The sequence below is a fragment of the Myxocyprinus asiaticus genome, chromosome 40 (assembly GCF_019703515.2).
Source record: "Myxocyprinus asiaticus isolate MX2 ecotype Aquarium Trade chromosome 40, UBuf_Myxa_2, whole genome shotgun sequence".
NCBI lineage: Eukaryota > Metazoa > Chordata > Actinopteri > Cypriniformes > Catostomidae > Myxocyprinus > Myxocyprinus asiaticus.
Genome location: NC_059383.1, coordinates 17,123,018 through 17,150,320, shown reverse-complemented (window position 1 = coordinate 17,150,320; position 27,303 = coordinate 17,123,018). Strand labels below are relative to the sequence as shown.

Here is a 27,303-nt window from a genome sequence, read left to right as displayed (position 1 = left end):
GTGTTTGCCCCCTTCCTGATTTCTTATTTTTTTGCATGTTTGTCACACTTAAATGTTTCAGATCATCAAACAAGTTTAAATATTAGTCAAAGATAACACAAGTAAACACAAAATGCAGTTTTTAAATGAAGGTTGTTATTATTAAGGGAAAACAAAATCCAAACCTACATGGCCCTGTGTGAAAAGTGCCCCACCTGTTAAAACATAACTTAACTGTGGTTTATCACACCTGAGTTCAATTTCCCTAGCCACACCCAGGCCTGATTACTGCCACACCTGTTCTCAATCAAGAAATCACTTAAATAGGACCTGCCTGACAAAGTGAAGTAGACCAAAAGATCTTCAAAAGCTAGACATCATGCCGAGATCCAAAGAAATTCAGGAACAAATGAGAAAGAAAGTAATTGAGATCTATCAGTCTGGAAAAGGTTTAAAGCTTTGGGACTCCAGAGAACCACAGTGAGAGCCATTATCCACAAATGGCGAAAACATGGAACAGTGGTGAACCTTCCCAGGAGTGGCCGGCCGACCAAAATTACCCCAAGAGTGCAGCGACGACTCATCCAAGAGGTCACAAAAGACCCCACAACAACATCCAAAGAACTGCAGGCCTCACTTGCCTCAGTTAAGGTCAGTGTTCATGACTCCACCATAAGAAAGAGACTGGACAAAAATGGCCTGCATGGCAGAGTTCCAAGATGAAAATCACTGCTGAGCAAAAAGAACATTAAGGCTCGTCTCATTTTTGCCAGAAAACATCTTGATGATCCCCAAGACTTTTGGGAAAATACTCTGTGGACTGACGAGAGAAAAGTTGAACTTTTTGGAAGGTGTGTGTCCCATTACATCTGGTGTAAAAGTAACACCGCATTTCAGAAAAAGAACATCATACCAACAGAAAAATATGGTGGTGGTAGTGTGATGGTCAGGGGCTGTTTTGCTGCTTCAGGACCTGGAAGACTTGCTGTGATAAATGGAACCATGAATTCTGCTGTCTACCAAAACATCCTGAAGGAGAATATCCGGCCATCTGTTCGTGACTTCAAGCTGAAGCGAACTTGTGCTCTGCAGCAGGACAATGATCCAAAACACACCAGCAATTCCACCTCTGAATGGCTGAAGAAAAACAAAATGAAGACTTTGGAGTGGCCTAGTCAAAGTCCTGACCTGAATCCTATTGAGATGCTGTGGCATGACCTTAAAAAGGCAGTTCATGCTCGAAAACCCTCCAATGTGGCTGAATTACAACAATTCTGCAAAGATGAGTGGGCCAAAATTCCTCCACAGCGCTGTAAAAGACTCATTGCAAGTTATCGCAAACGCTTGATTGCAGTTGTTGCTGCTAAGGGTGGCACAACCAGTTATTAGGTTTAGGGGGCAATCACTTTTTCACACAGGGCCATGTAGGTTTGGATTTTGTTTTCCCTTAATAATAACAATCTTCATTTAAAAACTGCATTTTGTGTTTACTTGTGTTATCTTTGACTAATATTTAAACTTGTTTGATGATCTGAAACATTTAAGTGACAAACATGCAAAAAAATAAGAAATCAGGAAGGGGGCAAACACTTTTTCACACCACTGTAGAAGGGACTAGAGCCTAAGCCTTGCCATCAGTTGAAATATCATTATAGAACCCACATTTATATTTAAGATTTGAGTTTAGACACTTATGACATTTTTTATTCATTGCAGAAAACAATATTATATTGAGAAATGACAAAGCATCAGATTAAGTTTGTATAGTTTAAAGGGCTAGTTCAGCCAAAAATGAAAATTATGTCTTTTACTCATCCTCATGTTTTTCCAAACCCGTATGACTTGCTTTCTTCCTTTAAATTAGAGAAGGTGTGTATTAATATGAAGACTTTGTCTTGTGTCTTCTCGCAGTTTAATGATAAACTGTTTTTTGGTATTTGAACAGTACACAGTGGCCACAATTGCAGGTATCTATTGTAAGTATTCACTGCATTTTATAAGTTTGAAGTAGTTCTTATTTCATTTATTTTGGTAAGACAACAACCAGGGTTTGATGAGGTCAAAGTGTGTTCTTGAATGGATTCATAATTGCAAACTCTCGCCTCTTGCTTAATTAATAGCAATTTCAGCGACTGGCATTCATCTCCTCTGCCTCCCTCTGCCATCTCTCTGCCACCCATGCCAGCGCTTTTGCATCCTTGTGATTCTGCTACCTCTCCAGTGCTGTCCTCTGCGATATTCAACCTGAATATCAGCATTTTATAGCTCTGTGTGCTCTCCTGCCCCTATAGAATGACCCATGCTTTGCAATAACCTTTTGTTTGTTTGTTACGGTGAGAACGAGCAAGAATATCCTAAATATTTGGCATTAAAGCTCCTTTAAAGGAGCCTTTCACCCAAAAATGACAATTCTGCCATCATTTACTCACCCTTATGTTGTTCCAAACTTGTATTACTTTCTTTCCTCCATGGAACGCAAAAGGAGATTTAAGGCAGAATGGTGACTAACATCTCAATTTGTGTTACATGGAAGAAAGACAGATGGGTTCGGAAAAACTTAAAGGTGAATAAATGACTTTTGGGTGGACTATCACTTTAAATGTGTCAAAATGGTCATTGTTACCAAAATCAGAAATTTAAGGTTATAAATGTTTGTTAACTGAGATTAACTATTACTTTTTGGAACATTTTAGAACATATTTCTGCAATGTCACACCAGGTAACAGATGGCAGCAATGTTTTGTGTGAGAATGTATCCTGAACAGGTTTAACCTCTGAAGACTCTTAGTAGACAGAATGCAGTCCTTTTCAATCTATATATAGCCATACAATATACCATGAGAATTTGGAACCACATGTGGGTGTCATATGGAGGAAATAGGAGAGGGAAGTGAATAGAAGGGGAGGAGACAAGCAGAGTTTAGATGATTATATCAGAATATAGCTTCACTCACACCTCAGGCCAAAGTGCCCAATTCCGATTTTCTGCTCAAATCTGATTTTTTTTTTTTTTTTTAAAGCTTTGAAGCAGTTTATTTATTTGGCACTGTAGATACTTTTCATTGGATTCTGGTCACACCATCTCTCTGAAAACTGCTCGAAAATCAAGTGGTTGTGATAGACTTACTTTAACTTAAACAGAATACACAAAGTTAAAAATGAAAATAGCCAAGTACCACTTCATTAGGAGGCAAGAGTCATGTTTGAAACTGTTTTTCGGTTGACGAACACGTCTTCATCCTGTGTTGGTGCAATGATATGAATGTGTGTCCCGTCTACTGCATCAACTACACAAGGTAGTCCAGCAATGGCCATGAAGGCCACCTTATTTCTCTGCAGTGAGCACGCATCCATAGGAAAACATATGAATTGATAGACAATATGAGTTCTGGAGAGTGTTGGCGTTGCCTGCCAAAACTCCCGATTTTACTGGGTTTCTCCCTTTCTTTCACCCCTCCTCCCGCTGACTCCCGATTTACAGTTTCTCCCGATAAACTCACGATTTTCCGCATCCACACTTTTCTTATGAGAATATTAGACCATCGCCACCTGTCCTGTAAAATACGTGATTGTCACATTTTTAAATATGAAATGATGCATCCCGAATCAAATCAATAGCCTTCGGTACGTGATTTGTCACGTAAGCTGGTCAGATGGCATCACGGTGAAGTCGTTCCAGATCGTTAATCTAACATTGATACAAGTTAGATATTTTTCAGGGGTCGTCTGTGTGGGGTATTGTTTTTGGGGGGTATTTTGGTAAAAAAAAAATTGGTGGTGTAATGCTCTGACAAATACATTTAAGTCTATGAAGTGACGCATCAGCACAACCTCGGCTCCAACTTCACATCAAAGTGTTTTTCATACATGTTTTTGCCTCACAAATGATGTCTTTGAGAGTACAAAGCTACAATCAATATTTTAAAATTCTCATAATTTTTTTAAATTAATTATTACTTTATTGTTTCTGAGTATCCAGAGACCCCAGTTATTGAACTACAGTAATTACATTAACAAAAAAATTTAAAAAATGCTAAGACCTAAACATAAGTTCTCTTTTTACTTTCTGCAATCAAAGCAATTGCCATTTTTTCTCTTCAAAATTAATGTTTTAATTGTTTATTGTGTACAACTGCTTTCTTGCGTGACAAACTTGTAAAATCGTCCCTCCGTGATGCTTAGTGCAACGCTTGTCATGTGGAGGGCAAAGTGCCGCTTGATGCTGGTGTTGAGCGGAGCATTGACGGCTCGACTCAACTCATGTGAAATGTGATTTACAATAAAGAAAGGACATTATTGTAACTCAAAATTATTATTATTATTAGGCTATTATTGTTGTCCTCTCTGATCAAAGTCATGCTCAGCAGTTTAAATACTGTAGGAAAATGATACAGTACATCTGCTTTGTTCTTATAATGCTTAAACATTCTACTGAAGTTAGTAGATTTTACATGCAAATTTTAATAAAGGAGAAGGTTGTTATTAATATTCATTATTATTTTTAGACTATTGTTGTCTTTTTGGATGAAAAGTCATGCTCGCTAGTTCACAAAATTAACGGAAATTATAGACATGCTTTGTTTTTATATTGCTGAAATATTATAGTCTCTCGGCAGATTTCGGTCATGAACGTCTCAAAAATAATTCACGGACTCATGCACATAAGACGATTTGTTGCCACCTAGTGGCGTCTCCAGAAGTGGTCACTAAACTAATCAATTAATGAAACAGAAGCAAGCCACACCAAAATACCCTTTACTTTTGCAGCTAATTCTGCACAGTTGTGCAGATAATTTTCTATACTTGAATCATTAAAATAGCGTAAGTTGATGCTTTTAGCTTATTCTTTAAAAAAATCGTCTCAACTTTTTCGGCCCTCATGAGTTTGCATCCCTTTGAGTTATACATTTTAGACAACGATGACAGTTGGACCAATTCACACTGAGTTGCGTGGTGATTCGGCCTTTATACCTCGGGATGTGAATTAATTTTCAATAATTAAATGATCGAAGTCAGCTTATACCACGGTTACCACATGTAGCTTATGGAAAACACGGAGTTTAGTCATAAAATTGGCATTAGCAATAAAACACAGAATGTCATGGAATATGTTAATGTTTGAATGTACAATTCATCAAATTACAATTGTGATATGTCCTAGTGTGATTATTAAACAAAAAAAGTCTCTGATTTAATTGAATAAATAAATAATCTGCAAGTGATGCATGCTTCAAAATGAATGTGTAGAGCCGTCCGTTCATACATTGAAACACCTCATCATGATCATCTTGCGTGCTCTTGTGTGTGAGATGACAGAGACAGAGAGCACTCTAAAGTGCGCAGCACATATGGACTATGTATTTATTTAATTAAATGACTGCTTTATGGGGGATTAATAATCACACTAGGCCATGGAGCAATCTGTTTATCTGGAGGTGAGAAACTACCGGCAAAAACAATCAGAAACGGCTAAATAAAAGCTCAATTTAAACGGACGCGTGTGTTTTATCTTAAATATTATACTTGTTGGGTGCAAAAAAATGTCCTGGAAATGTCCTGGAAAATTGTGCCTCGAAAAGAGTGGGAACACTGTTCATGTTAACGAAAACACCCTCGCAGTTCAGGCGATACCTTTTTAAAAGGTCAATGTCATAATAATATTCTAATACTCACTTAAAAAATATTTTTAAGATTTGCCCTCAGATTGAATTGAGTAGTCTTTAACAAAAATGAATAAAACGTAAATATAAATTTTTTTATGAATTTAATTTTGTTAAAGACCACTCAATTTAATGTGATGAATTTTGTAATGAAATTGAAATGCCTAAACATTAAAAATAATACACACATGTATAATTTTAGTGTATTTACTCGACTGTGACGTGGATCGATGACAACAGCCATGCTTCGGATTGTTTGTGATTCACTCTTAGGGATTTAGGAGTCCTCATGACTACTTCTAAGTTGTCATGGGTTTTGGAGCTACTTTTAGCGTTAAAATGCTCCATGAATTACTCAAAAAAATGATAAGTCCTAAAATTAGGAGTGACAGGAATGAGTTACGAGCTATACTTTTAGCCTTAAGATTTTTTCTGAATATGGGCCCTGATTTCTTTCTATGCATGAAACCATGACCTTTATTGACCTATATTGCATCTCAGAGTGGCAGGCTGGTAACAAACTGTCTACAGTATGCCTTCTGTCACAGCCTGTATTGAGCCCTATCCTGACTCCTTCAACTTAGCAGCAACAAACATGAAAGGTCCGCAAGCATCACTCATGGCAACATGCCTTCTGTTACTCAAGAACAATTATGGCACTTTTCCACTGCACGTTACAGTTCGACTCTGCTCGCTTTACTTTTCTGAGTTTGCTTTTCCACTGCAGTTTAGTGCAGCCTCAACGTGGGTGGGATTATAGGCTGATCGTCATAGTTGCGTCACCCCATCCAGCTCTCGTTGGATCCTCTCCTCGGCTACTAACGAGAGGAACGTCTGCACCTCATTTATTGACCACGGCGTGGTTTTGCGCACAGCCATTTCTTTTCACAATTTGAAGGTTGCGTGAACAAGTGATACTGCTATCGCTGTTGCTAACTTTAAAACTAGTGGGTTGATGTCCTGTGTCACAAATCCAGTGACGCTGGTAGTGATGATTCTCTCTGACCAATCAGTGATCTGCAAGGTTTTGACGTCACATTTAGTATCGGCTCGGCTCGCTTGGAAACTCGACCGAGGTGGTACTAAAAAAAGTACCAGGTACCAGGTATTATCCACAGTGGAAAACCCCCAAAAAGTGAGCAGAGTCGAGTCGAGTCGAGCCGTACCATGCAGTGGAAAAAAAGCCCCATTAGAGCCCCCCAGAGGATAGGCTAGCCATCAACAAGTCGACAGATCATCATTATCCACTGGCCTGAAGTATCCACTAGGTTGCCAAGAGCAGAATAATTGACTAATTGGCTAGTGTGACTCATGCTTCAAAGGTTGTGTATGAATGGTCTTTAAAGGTGCCCCATGTGAGATTAAATAACAGCTAGTCAGCCTCATTGACGTAGATACTTGTGACGTGTTCCTGATACTTCCTGAACAATGCAGGAGAGGTTCTGGGCGACTGCTGAGACTCTGTGAATAACACATCTAGAGAGCCTGTGAACTTGTATCCAGTAAAGGCACTGAGGAAGTGATCAATTATACCTACAGTATGACTCACACCAATATTAAATGGGGCAATAAACATATAGACCTCATTCCTCACTGTTTTCTTTGAATTGAACAATATTAGTCAGGTTCTTGGTTCATTGAGTATAGTTTACAGAGCAGTTAAAGAGTTTTGCCACATTGACACATTTGACATGCAATACATTTCAGCCATACATATTTTTGTTACACGTGTTTCATGGGGATCAAACCAATAAGATTTAAGTTACAAAAGAGTTAAGGGACCCCCCATAATGCCAAAATAATGTAACTTGGGTTCCCTGGGGTTCAAAACTAAAATACTAGAAACATAAAACTAAATATTTTTTTTATGTTTGCTTTGACAATGCGAGATTGTCCATTGTCTGTCCCAGTTTTCATACATAATCCCAAAAGAAATGTACGATTTTTTTTTTTTATAGATTTTTTTACATTCTAAACTTGCCCAAGTGTGCCACATGCTGTTTTCTGAAGGAACTTACTAGATGGTGACTGAGTGACACTGCAGTGGATCCTCATTTGCACCTCTCAATAACGATAAAATATTATTCTTTTTGAAATTATTTTTTGGCACAACTAAATTACTAATATTAAATCATATTTTTAATTACAACTAAACCATCGCTAGAGGCTAATTAATATGCACGCATTTTGCCATTATTTATATAACACTACATGTTAGCTCACGATCAAACATTTATAAAGTTATTACACCGATGCTATGTGGAGAAATATCTTTGTCTATTTATTATGCTGCGCCAGTGACGAGTGGCCCTCTCTCAATATCTATACACAATCCATACTGAAAAACAATAGTGATAATAGAAAATATCAATTCAACAATGTGGTGATGTGTAAGTGTGAACCATGTCTTAGCATCTCAGCCTCATTGACCACTATTTAAATGAAAAACATTAGTCTATTATTGAGCCTTACACTTGTTTAGACTTAAAATATCAAAATAACTAATTTTAATCAATAAATCAAATTATTCTATACATTTTTTGTAGAGCTTCCCGTAGTGATCCGGGTAGTCAGACTCATGCTATTAATGCATTAGAGTTGATCAGTGCCAATTGCAATGACACGGTCAGAGATGTAGTGTATTTAATGAAAGTAGTCTGGAGCATAGATAGCGAGTTACACCAGAGAAAAAACTTGAGGCGACAGTGAAACTATTTCAAACAGTGGGCTCAGCTGAATCAGGTAAATTATGTTTGTGATGTTTGTGGTCAGGTAAACATGTGGTGCCCTGTTGTTTTGTTGGAGAAATGCCAAGAAAAGTAATAGAGTGAAAAAGACAACAAATATATATGATTAAAAAGTTGACCATGAGTAGCTCTTTCACTGGACTTGTAAAATAAGTCACGCCAACTTTGCCTGACATTTTTTAAGCAATCATCACTGTAGTAATTACTTAAAATGTTGATCATGCTATATATATAACACACACACACACACACACATGTTGGTGCGGCTATCCTTATAAGGTCTCTCCATAGACATAATGATTTTTATACTGTATGAACTATAGATTCTATCCCCTAACCCTAACCCTAACCTTAACCCTACCCCTAAACCTTACAACAAACGTTCTGCATTTTTACATAAAAAAAAAAAAAACATTGTTTAGTATGTTTTTTAAGCGATTTGAATTATGGGGACACTAGAAATGTCCTCATAAACCACATTTATAGCATAATACCCTTGTAATTGCCAGTTTGTAACCTAAAAAAATGTCCTCGTAAACCACCCAAACCCGCCCACACACACACACACACAGTTGAGGTCAGTAGCTCTTCATATTAACACAATGTGCTAAAGCTACGTTTTAACTTCCAGGGTTGAGCACAGAGCCTCTTTTCTCAGATAAAACATATCTACAGAGAATCAGGTCCATTCATGCCATGGGCAGTAATATACCAGAGCATGACACTCACGGCCCTTCATCCTATTACATTCACAATCGACACAATCTCCATGTATGTCTTCCTTCTGGAATTACACCTTTGCTTACATGCCATTGGCTATAACTCAGTGGATTATGAAACCTTGGGCTTATGCCCATCCTATCTTTATAAGAGCATGCACACATTTACATTTATATTTATTCATTTAGCAGACACTTTATCTGAAGCAAATTACAAGAATAATACAAGAAGAAACAGTTAATCCAAGGGATGACACAATACAAGTGGTACTACATTTTACAATTTCCAAAAGAAACAGAGTTCTACAATACTAGATTTAATTATAATATTTATTAATGTATTTTTTTTACATACTTTTTACTCTTTCACACTTACACTTCTGGTTTAGCATTGTAGCACTACTTGTACACATTGTACATCAATCCATAGGTAATTTCCAAATGAGAAAGGCTCAGCTTTACAAAGAGAATGGGAAAAGGGCTATAGGCCTTCAAGGCACACTATATATGAAGATCTTTTTGTCAGGATTGGCAGTTGCAATTGCAATTGCACACTGCTCTGGTTCCACTGGGAATTCGGAAGACAGTTCTATATTATTGCATATCATCGAGCACTCACACTGAGCCAAACAAGCTGTCTTTTTTTCGCCTAGCTGTAGGCAGTGCTCTCATCAGTATTGTGAGCGACATGGTAATCATTATTGGAGTGTTTGTGTGTGTGTGTGTGTGTGTGTGTGTGTGTGTGTGTGTGTGTGTGTGTGTGTGTGTGTGTGTGTGCGTGTGTCCGTGCTGTCCTGAGCTCTTTCCAACTGTGCTTGTGACTCCTCCTGCAGGGTGAAGAGGGAGATGTTAGGACCGCATGACTGGCTGTCCATGCCTGCGCCCAGCGGGCAGCACTGGCTCATGGTGCAAGGCCTTGATCCTGAGACGGCCTACCAATTCAGCGTCCTGGCCCAGAACAAGCTGGGGACGGGCCCTTTCAGCGAGGTCGTCACTGTGAACACACTAGGTTGGCTACCAATGTGATCCATTATACAATTACAAGTTCATTTCAGCACTTGATGCCTGATACTGTATAACCCTTTTCCACCGGTGAACTCTTCCCCTCGTAAGAGTGTCCAGACAAAAGGACACAGGCAACAGGAAGTGATGCAATTCTAAAATTTTAATGTGAAGAATTGTTTGGTCTTCTTCTTTGGTTTCATGAAATATTTGGAACAAAATAATGTTATTAACCGGTTACCAGCATTTAAAAATAGTATTTTCACTTTGTTTTTTTGTTCCATTCTGCAAAAAAATTTTGTTCATTTTCGGTTAAAGTTTCTTGAACAGTTTCGAATCCCTGCTGCTAACATCAAAAGCCGTGGGGTGGTATAATGTCAGCACCAATAAGGTTTTAGAACAACAACTCGCAAAACTCACAAATTAAAACTACATTGTTCCTATTGTAATCAATAAAACGGAAAGCTACACATTCTGTTGATGGACATCCTGTTACTAAATAAAGTATGTCACGTTGCACAGTGCATAGCCACTTTATTTCTATATTCCTTGTAGATCTAAAATAAAATGATGTTAATCAGAATAAATATGTATGCATTGATTGCTATTAATTTTATTCATTATATATTTAAATAACTTCTGACTGTTACTTTAAAGCCAGCTCCTGTTGATATAAAGATGCTTAATCAAATTACTTTGGATATTTAAATGTGTTCTGAAATCTTGTATTACTCATAAACAAAGAATGTGATGCTGTAACAGTCAATTAAATCACTATTGGGCTCTCAAATCAGCGGAAACGTGGTTCTAAGAGCAGTTCACAGATCATTAGGCTGAGCACCAGCTGCCAACCACTTTTGGCATGAGAACCACCACCATTTCTGTGGAAAAGGGGTAACAGAAATGCTGACTGAATGGAGTGACTGAATGGCGTGAAACATGGCGATTGACTGTAAAGTGAGGTACTCTTCTCTTTTTACTCTAGTATTTCCTATAAGTACCCCAGAACCACTGGTGCTGCTTACCCCACCACGGTGCCTCACAGCCAACCGGACACAGCAGGGAGTCCTGCTCACATGGATCCCTCCAGCCAATCACACGTCTCCAATTGATCATTACATCATGGAGTTCCGCCTCGGGGAGAAGTGGGACGTTTTTGATGATGCAATCCCTGCTGGAGAGACCGAGCTTTTGGCTAGAGACCTGCTTCAGGTATGCCTGTGATGATTGATATTAACAGATTATTTCAAAATTTGACGCCAAGTTTATGTTGACTTTCCTCCTGGTGAATAAGTGCACAGTGTGAAAAAAGTCCAGTTTTCATTCTCCAAAAGTTTTTGCCATTTATATTTTAATAACATTCACTAAGATGTGAAGTTAAAGGAAAAAGGCAAGTGACTGGAAAATTTCCCTGCAGGTTGTTCCACTGTAATGAAAGGTAATGCAGATTTGTCTGCTTCTGTGGGTTATGGTGGATTTGAATAACCAGTGATGCTTTTTTACCTAAGGCTTATTTTTTGGATGTTTGACAGAGTTTGTATGTGGATGCAAATTGTATCTAAATATTTTCTTTAGATTATTGTTAATTAATTATCCTCACTAACAGCCATATTATAGAGCATATATTGTCACTTAAATGTGTCTTGCTTAAAGATAAATAATACAAATGGCAGGGTGAAGAATGCAATTTCTGTCCACTAGCGGCACCAAACGGAATTGCAAAAATAATGACCATTGGTCTTCCAGTGGCTGGGCAAACAAATAGATCTGGCCCAACGGCATCTATTGAGCCAATGTTGTTCTGTCAGATGGTCTGGATGCTCAAGCAGACAGTTTTTATGTTTTTATAGCACCTCAGTGCTAGAGAAAGCAACCTTTTTTTAGAGAAAGCAACCTACAAATGGCTTACTCGTAGTTGTCTATCCAGGGATGGAATGAAGTATTTCAGTATCAAAAATCACACACACACACATCACCTTTAACATGCTGATTGATTGATTTCCTACTGACTAGTGACTTTTAATGTGCTTTACATGTCTATGCCTGTTTCCACAGGAGGCCTGGTATGAGTTCAGAGTTATGGCGGTAATGGAAGACCTCATCAGCGAGCCCAGTAATGTAGTGGGAGTCTCTAGCACAGGTCAGTGGAAACAGCCCGGTAATAAATAACTTATACTTGCTCCTACTGGGGATATTTATTGTACTCATGGATTTTGTTTCTGTACTGTGAAATTTACTACACATAATTTCAAATGGTACTGTGACATTCTCTTTTCAATGTATACGTCATAGACAAACAGAAATTAAATCTGGATAGAAATGGTTTTGATTAGTTTCTGCTGCCATCTGTTGAATTTAATGTGACATTCACCAAATGAGTTTTGCTTCACTAAAGGAATGAACATAAATTGCATAACATAAATAAATGGCATATTTTGGTCTTTAAATGTCTACAGTAAATATGTTTTTGGGAATGTGACATCCAGTTATGTAACTGTACAATTATTTGGTTCTTATAGTTCCTTGGTACTTTAGTAATTTTATTTAGGCTTTTAGTCTAAGTAGAGTTCCCTATCTGTCACTCACTCGACGTTGGTGTCGATGTAGTGACACTAGGGTTCACTCTTGGGAGCCCAAGACACCTCTGGTCTTTGATAAAAGGCCAGTGAAAATTGGCGAGTGGTATTTGCATGCCACTCCCCCGGTCATACGGGTATAAAAGGAGCTGGTATGCAACCAGTCATTCAGATTTTCTCTTCGAAGTTGAACGGTCATGCTCATTGTGCTGAATAGCACTGTTCATTCACCTCTGCTGGATCTGATGGCGCATTTCAGCGGCTTCTCCCTCCTCTGCACTGGTGCACTGCAGAGAACGCCCCTGGGCACTTCGGCAGAAAAACTAGAGAGTATATCTTCTGAAAGAGCGTTTTTCCCCTCTAAAAGAGTATATTTCTCTAAAAGAGCACACACACGGAACGTCTTTTTAAAGACGCGTCTTTCTAAAGATGCCTTTCCAATCGTGTGTTATTCCTGGTTGCGGTCGTTTTCTCTCAACTTCGGATGGTCATGATCGCTGTCTTTCGTGTCTGGGCGTGTCCCACATGGAGGCAGCGTTTATGAATGGTTCATGTTCTCACTGCGAGAACACTTATGCCCACAGAGCGCCGCCACCTGGCGTGGACGCCCTAAGCTCCCGTCCAAGCCCTGTAGGCTCACGTCGTCCCTGACGGCTAAGGCCTACAGCGCTGCTGGATAAGCCGCCTCTGCCCTGCACGCCATGGCTCTCCTGCAGGTCCACCAAGCCAAGGCGCTGAAAGAACTGCACGAGGGTAGTTCCGCCACAGATTTGATGCAGGAACTGCGCTCGGCGACCGACCTCGCCCTCCGGGTGACGAAGGTCACGGCGCGGTCTCTCGGGTGGACGATGGCCACACTAGTGGTCCAGGAGCGCCACATGTGGCTCAACCTGGTTGAGATGGGCGAGGCCGACAAGACACGGTTCCTTGCTGCCCCCATTTCCCAGGCGGGCCTATTCGGCGACACCGTTGAGGACTTTGTCCAGCATTTCTCGACGGTAAAGCAGCAGACGGAAGCAATCCGGCACATCCTGCCCCGGCGTGGCTCAAGATCCCGCACCCCGTCTGCTCGTCACCAAGGGCGTCCCCCTGCGGTGACTGCACCGGCTCCGCCGCAGCCTGCCCCTCCGGCCCGGCCCCGGCGTGGAGCCCACCGCAGGAAGCCGACGCCACCCGTCTCACAGCCGGCGCCGAAGAAACCACGGAGGTCCTCGAAGCGCCCCTGAGACGGGCAACCCTAGAAAGACCACTCCATCCCCCCGTGGAGGGCCGGGTGGAAAATCTTTTGTTGCCTTTTTGTTTGATTTCGCTGCATGCCCAAGTGGCTGCGGTACCCAACAGTTCAGCAAAAGAGCGGCTTCCTTCCTCCCTGGGTCACATACCCGGTGTGTACGGTCGTCACTACAACTACCGTCCACGGGCTTTTTCTCGCAGGATTGGCGCTCCAGCGGTGCCCTTTCCGCCCCTGAGCGCCCATCTGTGGCACACAGCCGCCCCCGATGTGGCAGCCTCCACGGGTTATGAGGACAGGCCTCTTCCTCCCCGTCTCAGGCTGTTCTGGGGGTGGTCACAAGGAGCCAGGTAAGTGCTTCGATGTCCCTAGACTCAGCACAGCCACGACGTGCTGTGGCACCTCGCGCTCCGCCCCGCCGCTCCGCCCCACCTGCTGGTACGTCCGACGACGCTGTCCCCTTGGTCCCCCTCGCGCGGAATTTGGACGCATGGCTAGCGCTTCCCAATCCATCGCGGTGGCTGGTCCGGACCATCCGACTTTGCTACGCGATTCAGTTTGCCAGGCGCCCGCCCAGGTTCAGCGGTATTCACTTCACCTTGGTCAAGGGCAAAAACGCTGTTACCCTGCGCGCGGAGATCGCTACCCTCCTACGGAAGGGCGCGATAGAACCTGTCCCTCCAGCCGAGATGAAGAAAGGGTTTTACAGCTCCTACTCCATCGTACCAAAAAAAGGCGATGGGTTGTGGCCAATCTTGGACCTGCGAGTACTGAACCGGGCTTTACACAGACTCCCGTTCAAGATGCTGATGCAAAGACGCATTCTAGCGAGCGTCCGGCATCAAGATTCGTTCGCGGCAGTAGACCTGAAGGATGCGTACTTTCACATCTCGATCCTTCCTCGACACAGACCTTTCCTGCGGTTCGCGTTCGAGGGTCAGTCGTATCAGTACAAAGTTCTCCCTTTCGGCCTGTCCCTGTCTCCTCGCGTCTTTACGAAGATCGCAGAGGCTGCCCTTGCCCCGTTAAGGGAGGTGGGCATTCGCATTCTCAACTATCTCGACAACTGGCTAATCTTAGCTCACTCTCAAGATGTGTTATGCGCACACAGGGACCTGGTGCTCTCACACCTCAGCCGACTAGGGCTTCGGGTCAACTGGGAAAAGAGCAAGCTCCTCCCGGTTCAGAGCATCTCTTTTCTCGGTTTGGAGTTGGACTCAGTCTCCTTGATGGCGCGCCTTACGAACGAGCGCGCCCAGTCGGTGCTGGCCTGTTTGAAGGCGTTCAAACAGAAAACAGCGGTTCCACTGAAACTTTTTCAGAGGCTGCTGGGGCATATGGTTTCCTCGGCGGTGGCCACCCCGCTCGGGTTGATGCATATGAGGCCGCTTCAGCACTGGTCCAGATTCAAGTCCCGAGACGGGCATGGCGCCACGGGACACACCGGGTGGCCATTACGTCAGTCTGTCACCATCTTTTCAGCCCTTGGACCGACCTCTCGTTTCTACGAGCAGGTATTCCCCAGAACTGGTCTCCAGGTGCGTCGTGGTCATGACAGACGCCTCCAAAATGGGCTGGGGCACTGTTTGCAACAGGCACGCAGCCGCCGGCCTCTGGACGGGTCCGCAACTGTGTTGGCACATCAACTGCCTCGAGTTACTGGCAATTCTGCTCGCCCTGCGGAGGTTCCGGCCGTTGATCCAGGGCAAGCACGTGCTAGTTCGGACGGACAGCACGGCAGTGGTAGCATATGTCAACCGCCAAGGCGGTCTGCGCTCTCGCTGTATGTCACAACTCGCCTGCCGTCTCCTCCTCCGGAGTCGGCAGCACCTCAAGTCGCTGCAAGCCACTCACATCCCGGGCAAACTCAACACTACAGCGGACGCGCTGTCACGGCAGGTTTCCCTCAGGGGAGAGTGGAGTCTCCACCCTCAGGTGGTCCAGCTGATTTGGAGTCAATTCAGTCGGGCACAGGTGGACCTGTTCGCCTCCCAAGAATCCTCCCACTGCCCGCTCTGGTATGCCCTCACATAGATGCACTGGCACACAGCTGGCCCCCTGGCATTCGCAAATATACGTTTCCCCCAGTGAGCTTGCTTGCACAGACCCTGTGCAAGGTCAGGGAGGACGAGGAGCAGGTCGTCCTGGTAGCACCCTACTGGCCCACCCAGATGTGGTTCTCAGACCTCACGCTCCTCGCGACAGCTCCCCCCTGGCAAATTCCCCTGAGGAAGGACCTTCTTTCTCAGGGACGGGGCACCCTCTGGCACCCGCGCCCAGACCTCTGGAATCTCCATGTCTGGTCCCTGGACGGGACGCAGAAGACCTAAGTGGCCTACCACCCACGGTGGTAGACACAATCACTCAGGCTAGGGCCCCCTCTACGAGGCGCCTGAATGCCTTTAAGTGGCGTCTATTCACTAAGTGGTGTTCTTCTCGACACGAAGACCCCCAAAGATGCGCAGTCAGATCAGTGCTTTGTCCCCTTCCACCTTGAGTTCGGTCCGGGCTATTCTCACGTGATCCTGAGACCCCGACCGGGCTATGTGCCCAAGGTTCCCACCACTCCTTTTAGGGACCAGGTGATGAACCTGCAAGCGCTGCCCCAGGAGGAGGCAGACCCAGCCCTGTCATTGCTGTTTCCGGTGCGCGCTTTACGCATCTATTTGGATCGCACGCAGAGCTTTAGAGTCTCTGAGCAGCTCTTTGTCTGCTTTGGTGCACAGCAGAAAGGAAGCGCTGTCTCCAAGCAGAGGATCGCCCACTGGCTCATTGACGCCATAACCATGGCATATCTCGCCCAAAACATGCTGCCCCCCGTAGGGCTACGAGCCCATTCTACCCGTGGTGTAGCGGCTTCTTGGGCCCTGGCCAGAGGTGCCTCTCTAACAGACATTTGCAGAGCAGCGGGCTGGGCAACACCCAACACCTTTGCAAGGTTCTACAACCTCTGGGTGGAACCGGTTTCGTCCCAGGTAGTGGCACGCAACACAAGCGGATAAGCCCGGGATAGCCAGCCGGGTGTATCGCTTGCACATAGCGCCTTCCACCTCCTTATGAGCTGAAGACATGCGCCGTAAATTCCCAGAAGTGTTCAAAAAATTTGTTCCCTGGTTGACTTCCTCCGAGCCCTGTGGCAGTCGAGTTTTCGGAGAGACTCACTGCCGGCCCAGTACACGTGCTAACTAAGAGCCCTGTTCTGGGGTAGGTGCTCCGCATGTGGTGGTTCCCTGTAAGGCTAAACCCCATGCGATCTATATCTTCCGCTAGTTCGTTTCCCTGCTGGCAAACTGCGTCTTCCTTGGGCAGAGCCCCTCTGCCCCAGTCTCCATGTTTGTAGTAACTCCTCCACCATTGGGCAGGATCTACCTTGAAGGCTCTCCACTTGGTTGGAAAGACCATGTGACGTATTTTTCCACTTAAAAATACCCCCCCCCTCTCTTGGGGCGAGGTGTGGTCTCCACAGTGTCCTCCCCTTGGGAGGGACACCCCCGACTAGACCTGGCGGCCCAGTCGGATAATCCCCCTTCTTTTTTAGGGAGTGGAAAAAGAGAAGGGGAAAAGAGGCCACGACTGGGTTAAGCCTGTCTCTATCTTTGGGTAGTCAACTTGTCCCCGAAAAGGGCCGTTCAACACTCATAACTGTGTTGGGGGAGGTTACGTGTCGACCTGGTGTGCTGGCTATGAGGCACACAGCAAGTCTGCCCACCACACACCGCCAGTTCACGTAACATCGTTCAGCCTTGTGGCGTTTTGTATAGGGACCCCTAGTGTGACTACATCGACACCAACGTCAAGTGAGTGACAGATAGGGAACGTCATGGTTACTGGTGTAACCTCCGTTCCCTGATGGAGGGAACGAGACATTGGTCCCTCCTGCCACAACGCTGAACTACCCGCTGAAATGGCCGGACCTTATATCGGCTCCTCAGCGTAAAACCTGAATGAGTGGTTGCATACCAGCTCCTTTTATACCCGTATGTCTGGGGGAGTGGCATGCAAATACCACTCGCCAATTTTCATTGGCCTTTTATCAAAGACCAGAGGTGTCTCGGGCTCCCAAGAGTGACCCCTAGTGTCACTACATCGACACCAACGTCTCGTTCCCTCCATCAGGGAACGGAGGTTACACCAGTAACATGACGTTTTCAGTCTCTAAAACAGTCTATTCTAGTCTAGTCAAGTCATGCCCTGTCCTCTTTCAGGAAAACTGGAAATATCAGGGAATTGTAAAATTGTGATTTACTGTCATAAAAATGTAATACATTTTTTAAAAGCCATGGAACATTCTAGAGTATAAATACACATTTTGTTAATTATGCTCAGCTTTAAAAAAAAAATCAGTTAATTGGTCAAAATCTGTGGGAACCCCGTCTGTTAATGCTTTTCAGAATTCAGTCCTAAGATTAGTTAATTTACTAATGTTTTTACAAGCCTGCTTAATAGATCAACTACAATCAAAATTCAATCACTGCTTGAAGTCAAAATAAACATGATGCTGGCATTTAATTGTTTGCTTTCATTTCTCAAAGAACACCCCACAGTGATTTTGAATCTTATTTTGAATGTCTTTATTTTGTTTCATTCCACATACAGAACGAATATACTAGGGCCAGTTTTTAAAACCTTCCCTCTTAGCAATTAAATCCTCCAGAATAGGTTGGATTTGTGGGCACACAAAGAGACCTTGTGTGTGTTTTCTGAAACACAACATTGTTTGTACATTTTAGACTACTTCCCACCACCTGAGGTTGCAGACGAGGGTCTGGCGCGGCCGGTGGTGGCAGGCATTGTGGCCACCATCTGCTTCCTAGCAGCAGCCATCCTCTTCAGCACGCTGGCAGCCTGGTTCGTCAACAAACAGAGACGGCGCAAGCTCAAGAGGAGACGAGGTCAGTGGTGCCCTCACAGGCAAAATGTCTTTCTGTATCTCATCCAAACCCAGTAAACCTCCATTAACTCCCTGTTGAGACACAACATGGCCAAAAGTATGTGCACATCCTCTTCTAATTAATGATAACTACAATACTATTTTCTCACTAGAAATGGAATAAAATGTTGGAAAAAGTGAATAAAAACATACATTTATACACAAATTGGCTGTCAACTGCCTGTTCAGCCGTCATTTTTTTCTTCAGCTCAACCGTTGTGTAACCGCGCTCACAGGATTGTGGGATTTCATAGGCAGCAAAGGAAACATCTATGTTGCCTTCAAAAATTGATAAGATGAAGGTATCTCAGTAGACAGGATATGACATGAACATTGGATTCAGACATGCCTTGATCCCTTCCTACCTCTGTATACAGTCCCCGGAGGCTGCATTTTCCTGATTTTAGATGCAGCCAGTGCCCCTGGGCACAAAGCAAGGCCCATAAAAATATGGTTTATTGAGTCTGCTGTGGAAAAACTTGGCTGACCTGCACAAAGCCCAGACCTGAACATTATTCGACAGCTTAGTAATGAATTGTCTGGGGAATTATCAGGGAATTTGCCTTGGTTGGTTGTTTTAAAACAAATCGCAATATACAATACATGCATATACAATAAATACACATAGTTTGCGATATACAATATACAATACAGTACACACACAGGGTTTGTAATGGTGCTGGGTGAAAGTGCAATATAAATGTAATTAGGCAGTGTGCAATTTCAATATGCAGAAAAATGAAATGGATGGAGTCAAGTGGTAATAACTTGAGAGTATTAGTTGAAAATAAGTCCAGTGCATGATGAATTATGCCAGTAAATGAGTAAAATCTTAAAAAGTCATGGAAATGTTTACAGTGAATAGTCAATCTTGTTGTTTTACTCTGCTCCAAAATTTTTAATCGGATAAATGTTGCTCTCTATGAGTGCTTTTGTTGAATAAATCTTATCTGCAAGTCAACGTGAACTATCAGTTTATCTGTTGAGGGTCTTATTACAGACATTTGTACATTAAATAAGTATATTTGTTTTCATACTATTAATTCCAAGGATTGGTATCTGACAAACTATGAAAATACACCCACCAATCTTTATAAAATGAGTATTCATGATTGACTTGAAAGGTCATAGTAAAATTATGTAAATTCATTGGTCAGAAAGTATGGAAACCATATTTTTGTCTTATATGTTTAATGATGTTCATTCTCTCCTGGTTTCTCTTTGATAGATCCCCCTCTGTCCATAACACACTGCAGAAAAAGCGTGGAGACTCCGTAAGTTATCTCTTTTAGCAACTTACTCCTTGCACCTCAGTTCATTCAAGAACAGAGAGTGGAATGTGCTGTATAAATCATGGCATCAGACAGTCACGCCCTCTCTTTTAAAGCTCCTATTAGAAAGCCCATTAATTACAGCTCAGCGATAGGCCATTAATTCATGAACATACTATAGAGTGATCATGAAGTGGACAGTCAAAGTTCATTTCATCAAGCACCAGTTTCTTCATTTTTCCATTAGTATGTAATAGTGTTCGAATTCAGTCAGAGCTCTTGGAGGGTCCCCTTACAACGACCCCCTCCCCCCCCCAAATCCATCTAATCATTATCACCTTTGTAATAATAGATTGATAGTATCTTTATCACACTTTTATCTCCTTTCTCTTGGGTTTTTCTAACAAAACAACAGGGCACCACATGTTTACCTGACCACAAACATCACAAACATAGTTCACCTGGTTCAGCATGTAACTCGCTATATTGTCTCTGCTCCATTCCCTCTGACAGTGTCATTGCATTGGCACTTGACGACTCTAATGCATTAATAAAAAGATTATGAAAAGATGATGATATCGCGGTAGAAAAGAGTTCAGGGCAGCAGAAAAACATTTTGGTAGCTGCTAAAGCATGGAACTGTCTACCACGTTTGAACTGAATAATTACATCAGACGCACGCATGACTCCCCAAGAATCCCTACATGAATCACATCCAAAAATTAACAGAATAATTCAATATATTTATTAAAATGAATCATTTTTATAATTAAAGAGTTGTAAGACAAGAGTAATGTGTTAGGCTCAATAATATATTATAATTGTTTTAATTTAAATCAGTCACCGTGGCTGAGATTGTTTAACTTATTATATGTCTTGATGAATTGTTTTCTCTGTTGTCACTATCGTTTTTCAGTATGGCTTGCGTATTTAAAAATATTGAGGGAGAACCGCTTATCACGGACAAAACATAATAAATAGACTAAGATATTTCTTAACATAGCATCCATGTAATAACTTTAGAACTGTTTGATAGTGAGTGAACATGTACAGTAGTAGTAGATAAATACCGGCAAATCTATGTACATTTTAACTGCGTTCATTTTAATTAAACTCTGTAGCGATGGTTTAATTAGTTCCAAGTATAAAGATGATTTAATGTTAATCATTTAGAAGTACCAGCAATCATAAATCAAAGAAGAATTATATCTGACCATTATTATGAGGTGAATATGAGGATTCACTCTAGTGTCACCATCTGTACGTTCCTTCAGAAAACAGCTTGCTGCGCACTCAGGCGTGTTTAGAATTTCCCGTTTGGATTATTTCTGAAAACTGAGATGATAACAGACAGTCACGTTGTGTCACCGCAAACATTTGAAAAAAAATTACATTTATGTTTCTGGTATTCTAGTTTGTATGACACAACAGGGGACCCGCCAGATTACATTATTTTGGCTTTATGGGGGGTCCCTTAACTCTTAAGCACCCCCCCATTTAAACAGTGATTTGTAGTGTTAAATAGTTCTCTCATATGTTTGCCTTAATTTGCACATTAGATGTTACAGTGAATTACTGTATATTGGTTTAATTCAAATCTTAATGCAATGGAACTTACTCTGGCCTGGAGGGGAGTGTCAAGATTTTGTTTTGTGGTTATATTTAAAGAGGGTTATGTCGAAACATTTGTGACTAATCAGCCCCCAAATATAAAATTATATAATGTATACGTTTTTGTTGTTCAAGTACTTCTTTTTATTAAACTACTTCCTTTTCCAATAAATTTCCTGGTAATACAAGAAAATCATTATTTTTTAATTAGACTTTAGTATTTAAAATATACTAGTGGGAAGAAAATGTATATATATATATATATATATATATATATATATATATATATATATATATATATATATATATATATATATATATAGTATTCAGTATATATTATATATAATATATAATATATATATGACCTAAGGACTAAGGACCTTAAACTGTTCAAATGACCTAAGCCAGATTCAGACTTCGGTAACCTGGACATAAGTAACACTGTGCCTCACGCTGTGCACTACCTGCCAGGCCACTTCTTTAAATATTTACTGCATTTTCATTGGTGCCTCAGACCATGCATTGATGAGGTTTGATGCTGAGTTTATCTCCACTTCCCTGTTGTGTTTTTGCAGGGAGATTGAGATAATACTTATTTATAAAAAAGGCTGCTCATGTATTTGTGCTTTTTATTTGTGAAGTCCTATGTATGCAGTTGAATGGAATTTGATGTTCACCTGTTGTAAATGAATGTATGTTGTAAATGAATGAATGTACTGTATGTGATGACACTTGCAAGCATTTTACTGACTAGGGCCACATCCACACTATTACATTAAGGTAGAAAATGCATTGATTTTGCTACGCTTATGCCTCTCGTCTAGATTGAAAACGATGATGTTATATAGAGTTTTCAATTGAAAATTCATGAGTGTGGATGTGTCCTAAATTTCAAGTTTGGATGATCTCCAGACTGCTCGGAGGTTAAAAAGATTGTCCCCCAGTAAATAAAGTAGAGGTCCTAAGAGAAGTCAATCTATGAACATGATGGTGCAGACACTGTCAGAGTGAGATGGAATGCAAAGTGGCCCTTTAATTAAACCTTCAACTTGTAAGTTACCATGGCAACAAGCAGCAAATGAAGAGAGATTTTAAAACAGATTGCTCATACAAGCATTTTAAATGATAAATACTGGTCTATAAATGAAATGCATTATTCAATTAGGACAGAGTACTCATGATGTGGAACTTTCTAAACAACTAAATGAGTATAAAGTTCACTGGGTCCACAATTATTCTTAAACTACCACATTCTGAAGGATCAAAGGCAGTCCATGCATAGGCAATGGTTCATACTCATCTTTGGGACATCACAGTGTTTTTTTTATAATCCATTTGTTTATTTTCATCCAATCACACATAGAGACTGTAAATGTGTGAAGATGTTTATTGATCAATAATGCAATTATGGAAACCTCTCTTTCCAAAATCCTTAATAACAGCAATATTTAGTGACTCTGTACCACGGTAAATGGATACCAACCAAGAATTTGCCACATTGATTTGAAACATTTTGGGGTTTTATCTTGCATTTATCATGGTATTCGAATGTGCTGCTACTGTGAGTTTCTTTCCACCAATATTTTAATTAGTGTTTCAAACAGCATATTGGCTTTTCTTTTTAGAATTCTTTTAATTGTTAATTTACACTCTCCACTAACCCTTTTGCTTGTCTTTCTTCCCTTGTGCTAATAACAATGGATGTTGGTGACTTGGATATTTATTTGGATATTAGTTATCTATTGGATAGTTACATAGTATTTATTCAATGTTGAAAATGCAATGTGCAATTTCCCCAAGTGTTATCCTATCGCAGTATTACATACTGCTTTAAAGACCCCATGAAATCAAAATTGGTGTTTTGTGTCTAATGAGCTACATTCACACTGCAGCTGAATGTGACCCAAATCTGATTTTCTGCTCAAATCTGATTTTTTCTTAGGTTGTTCACATGACATTTTAAATGTAGCCCATAACTGAAACTGGTCTGAACAGCCAACTCTCCTAAATTGACCCGCATGCGTATAACAAACTCTGGCATGATCATCATTATAATAGGAATAATTAATTAAATTGCATTTAAAAATGTAATTAGCTGTTTTTTTAAGCAGATGGAACACTTAATGATAGCACAATCTAATAATATGTTATAAAGTGATGGAGAAAGACAGTCTTGATGGATATAGTATTTTTTGTTTTTTTAAATAATTCACCTAGCTGCTACATTCTTCATTATTTACAACTGTTTTGTAAGCCCAGCAGCGCAGTCAGGTAACTCCGCCCCTTCCGCTATATACGGAAAGCCACGTGCGTTGGCTACAATGGCTGATTTTGTATCACTGTACTGTGGAAAACTGGTACACATGCATAGGCTATCTTTAACTAGATTTTATTTCAGTAAACATTTTTAATGTACTTGGCTACAATGGCTGAAATGATTAATTTAAAATTATGATTTAAAATAAATTTTCTGTTATTTTTTTAAGCAAAAAATTTTCGAAATGGGGTTGATGAATAATGAAAGTGGTTGGTTACTTGGGGCCTCAGAAATCTCAGAAATCCGCCCCTGGTAGTTGGTAAAAACATTGCCGTTTATCAAGCGCTGAACCTTTGCTTGGTGCAGGACAATCTGGAATAATGGTAAACAATGTAACAGTCACTCTTTGCAACCTGATCTTGTTCAAAACGTTAAATCTTTGTGACACCTGCGCTAAAAACAATCTAGACACAGCACAACGAATAAAAAAGAACGCAGGTGTCTCGACATGCATTTTTGAGACCTGAAGTTCTTTTTAACTTGACATAGTCTCTAAAAAGGTGCTGGTCCATTGAGAGACACTGAAGAAACCATGAGACGCAGTGCAGTAGTCAAGGACCCTCATCCAGCACGTATTTACATAGGAAAACAATGGAAAAACAGAGCAGATGCACACAAAAACACGTTGGTGTGAACAGCCCCTAACTCATCCATTCGCGCGTATCTGTGAGTGCGTGGGCGAAACAAGTTCGGAAGGCCTGTATATATTTTTTCATAAATTACAAACCCGAACAAAAATTCCTACTTGAAAAACTGACCCAAACCCGGCGGACCTCTAACAAGAACCGCTCTGAGAGTGCTAACAACAGCGTATTCACACGTGTACCCAGAACAACATGTCACCCCTCAAGCAGTTTTTGCAGAGCTTTCATACTGGGGCGGGGGCCCCCGCAACGTCCGGTGCCCCATGCAATTGCGTGGTTTGTGTGGTGGTTAAAGCTGCTACTTTCAACTACTTCTGACATGCAAAAGCAAATCATGTTCATGGATGTGATGAAAAGGCTATAGGCTATTTAAAACAAGGGATGAGACATTTAATACTTTCTGCTCCAACTTTAATTCAATATGAAATATGTCAACACAGGACAGATACCTGCACTCGTTAAGCGAGTCCAATAAACTTTAGTCCAATCTGTAGTCACATTTTGAAAACTATTAACCCAATTAGCACAACATTCATCTGTTTTGGACCATACCATTAACACAATTAATGTTGTTTTCATAGAATATGCAGTCAATTAACACGTTTATAAAATGCTTACATTTTTTTCACATACAAGCTTACCCAATACCAAAATCATGGATCTTTCTTGTCTTATTTACAAATGCTTGCACTCAGCATGCCAGAAATGAAGACCTAATGTTCCATACCTTATTGTAAATATAGTATAAAGCCTCTACTTCTGCAACAACAGCAGCTCAAAAGCTATATTGAAACAGCTGATAAGTATTTTTGAATGAACAGATCATTAAAACATTGAGAAATTGCTGATTTACTGTAATTGTGTTTTATTTTTACACATTTGGAACCAAAGTTCCATGTATGTTGGATTTTTGTTGATCACTGGCAGCAATTTCATGTTGCTACTGTAATACTGTAAAGCTTTTACTGCAGCAATTCTGTCACCTACTATTTTTTCTACTGTACATTCTATAAAGTAATGATGACACATTCACTTTTAGATTGTATGTTGCCAAGAATGCACACATTCGACACTCAACCAAAAATGTAGAGTGGTTTACAGTAAAAGGAAACTGAATTATAAAAAACAATGGATTTCATATTGCCTATTGTATGCAGGTAGAACTGAAACATGACAAGTAATACAGATTTTGTAATGCCATCAACTGTTAGTATTTTGACATTCGTTGTGCAATGATTGACTATGTTCCTGTTGGACAGAAAATGTGCTCGTGTTTTGACAGAATGATTTGATATTGAGTTGGTTTTGCCATGTTTTGTTAGAGTTAGTGCATGTAGAGAAAGGTTTTTTGCATTTTGAAATGTAGAGTTGGTATTTAATGAACAAAATGTGGTTTTGAGCAGAAAAGTAACAATTTGGCTAATTGTGTGATGTAGGTGTGTTGCTTTGTTTAGAGTTTAGAAAAAGTATCTTAAGTATAGGTAAATGCTTGTTAGCAATTGTAAACTGTAATCTTAGATGCTACATTTGTAGTGCATCATCCTACCACAGTCATTTTCCAACAATCTGAGCTAAGTGTGTTAGCTTTGATATGATGTGATGTCAAACCTTTCATAGTCCTGACAGTTAAAAACATTCTGCTATCACAATGCTGGGAAATGTTATGGGGGGAAAAAAACTAACCTCAACTTTTTCTCTATTGCTTTAACCTTTTATTTATGTATTTATTTATTTATCCTCTTAGCTACAACAAGCAGCTGTTTGTCCACAGTTTTGTACTAAACACTGACATAACTATGGGACAGATATGGGCCACTTCCATAAAATGAATGGGAGAAATTGCAACTCTCAATATGAGGCCTGTAGCAAAGGAAGTCCCGCCTTTCAGTTAAAAGAGACAATTGCCTTTTTTTAAATATAAACATCCCCTGTTATTTTAATGCATGTGCATTAGCTGGACCAACAGCCTTTTAGTGTAATTTGATTTGAGCTATGTAAGTTATTACAGCAGTTATTAAATATTTATGAGACCATTTTTAAACTTTATTGCTGATTTGAATTATGTTGTGATTTTAAACGTCATCTTGACAAATACTTTTGGAGAGTTCGGTCTTTCCGCAGGCAAGTAGTTAGTAACTTTATGCCTACATACCTTAGCTTACATTTATCTTGAATAAAGCTGCCTGGGGGAATTACCTAAATGCCTGCAGAGTGAACTAACTTTGACTTAAATGGACATTTGGATGAATTTGTTTTCCCAACATAGACTTTTGTGGGCTAGTGCCTTGCAAAGTGTTTTTATTCACTTTAAACATCGCTAGGACTCTTATTGTGAAAATAACCCATTAAAGATCCACTGGTATACCAAAATAAGGAGCCTGCGGACCAAAGCTACATACCTGGCCATGACACCCATGGATATGCAACTGATTAACTATGTAATGTCATAAACTGGAACTATTCAGTGCCCTCAATCATTATAAATTCTTGTGTCCTCAGGCTTTAACTCCCTTTTTCATTCTCTCATTTCTGTCTGTCCTTTCACTGTTTTTTTTTTCTTCTATGTTGGTTAAATGGAACGTAGCATCATTGATGGCCAACGTGACCTCTCTCCTC

At 40.9% G+C, this 27,303-nt stretch overlaps 1 protein-coding gene across 1 annotated transcript in view; it reads left to right on the top strand.

Annotated features, from left to right (window-relative positions):
* Nucleotides 1–27,303, top strand: part of LOC127430621 (protein turtle homolog B-like) — a 188,803-nt gene that overhangs the window by 143,037 nt on the left and 18,463 nt on the right. Inside the window, exons 13-17 of the mRNA XM_051680512.1 lie at nt 9,939–10,114; nt 11,093–11,319; nt 12,163–12,247; nt 18,645–18,806; nt 20,073–20,118. Coding sequence (XP_051536472.1) covers nt 9,939–10,114; nt 11,093–11,319; nt 12,163–12,247; nt 18,645–18,806; nt 20,073–20,118 — 696 coding nt within the window. The remainder of the gene's footprint in view (nt 1–9,938; nt 10,115–11,092; nt 11,320–12,162; nt 12,248–18,644; nt 18,807–20,072; nt 20,119–27,303) is intronic.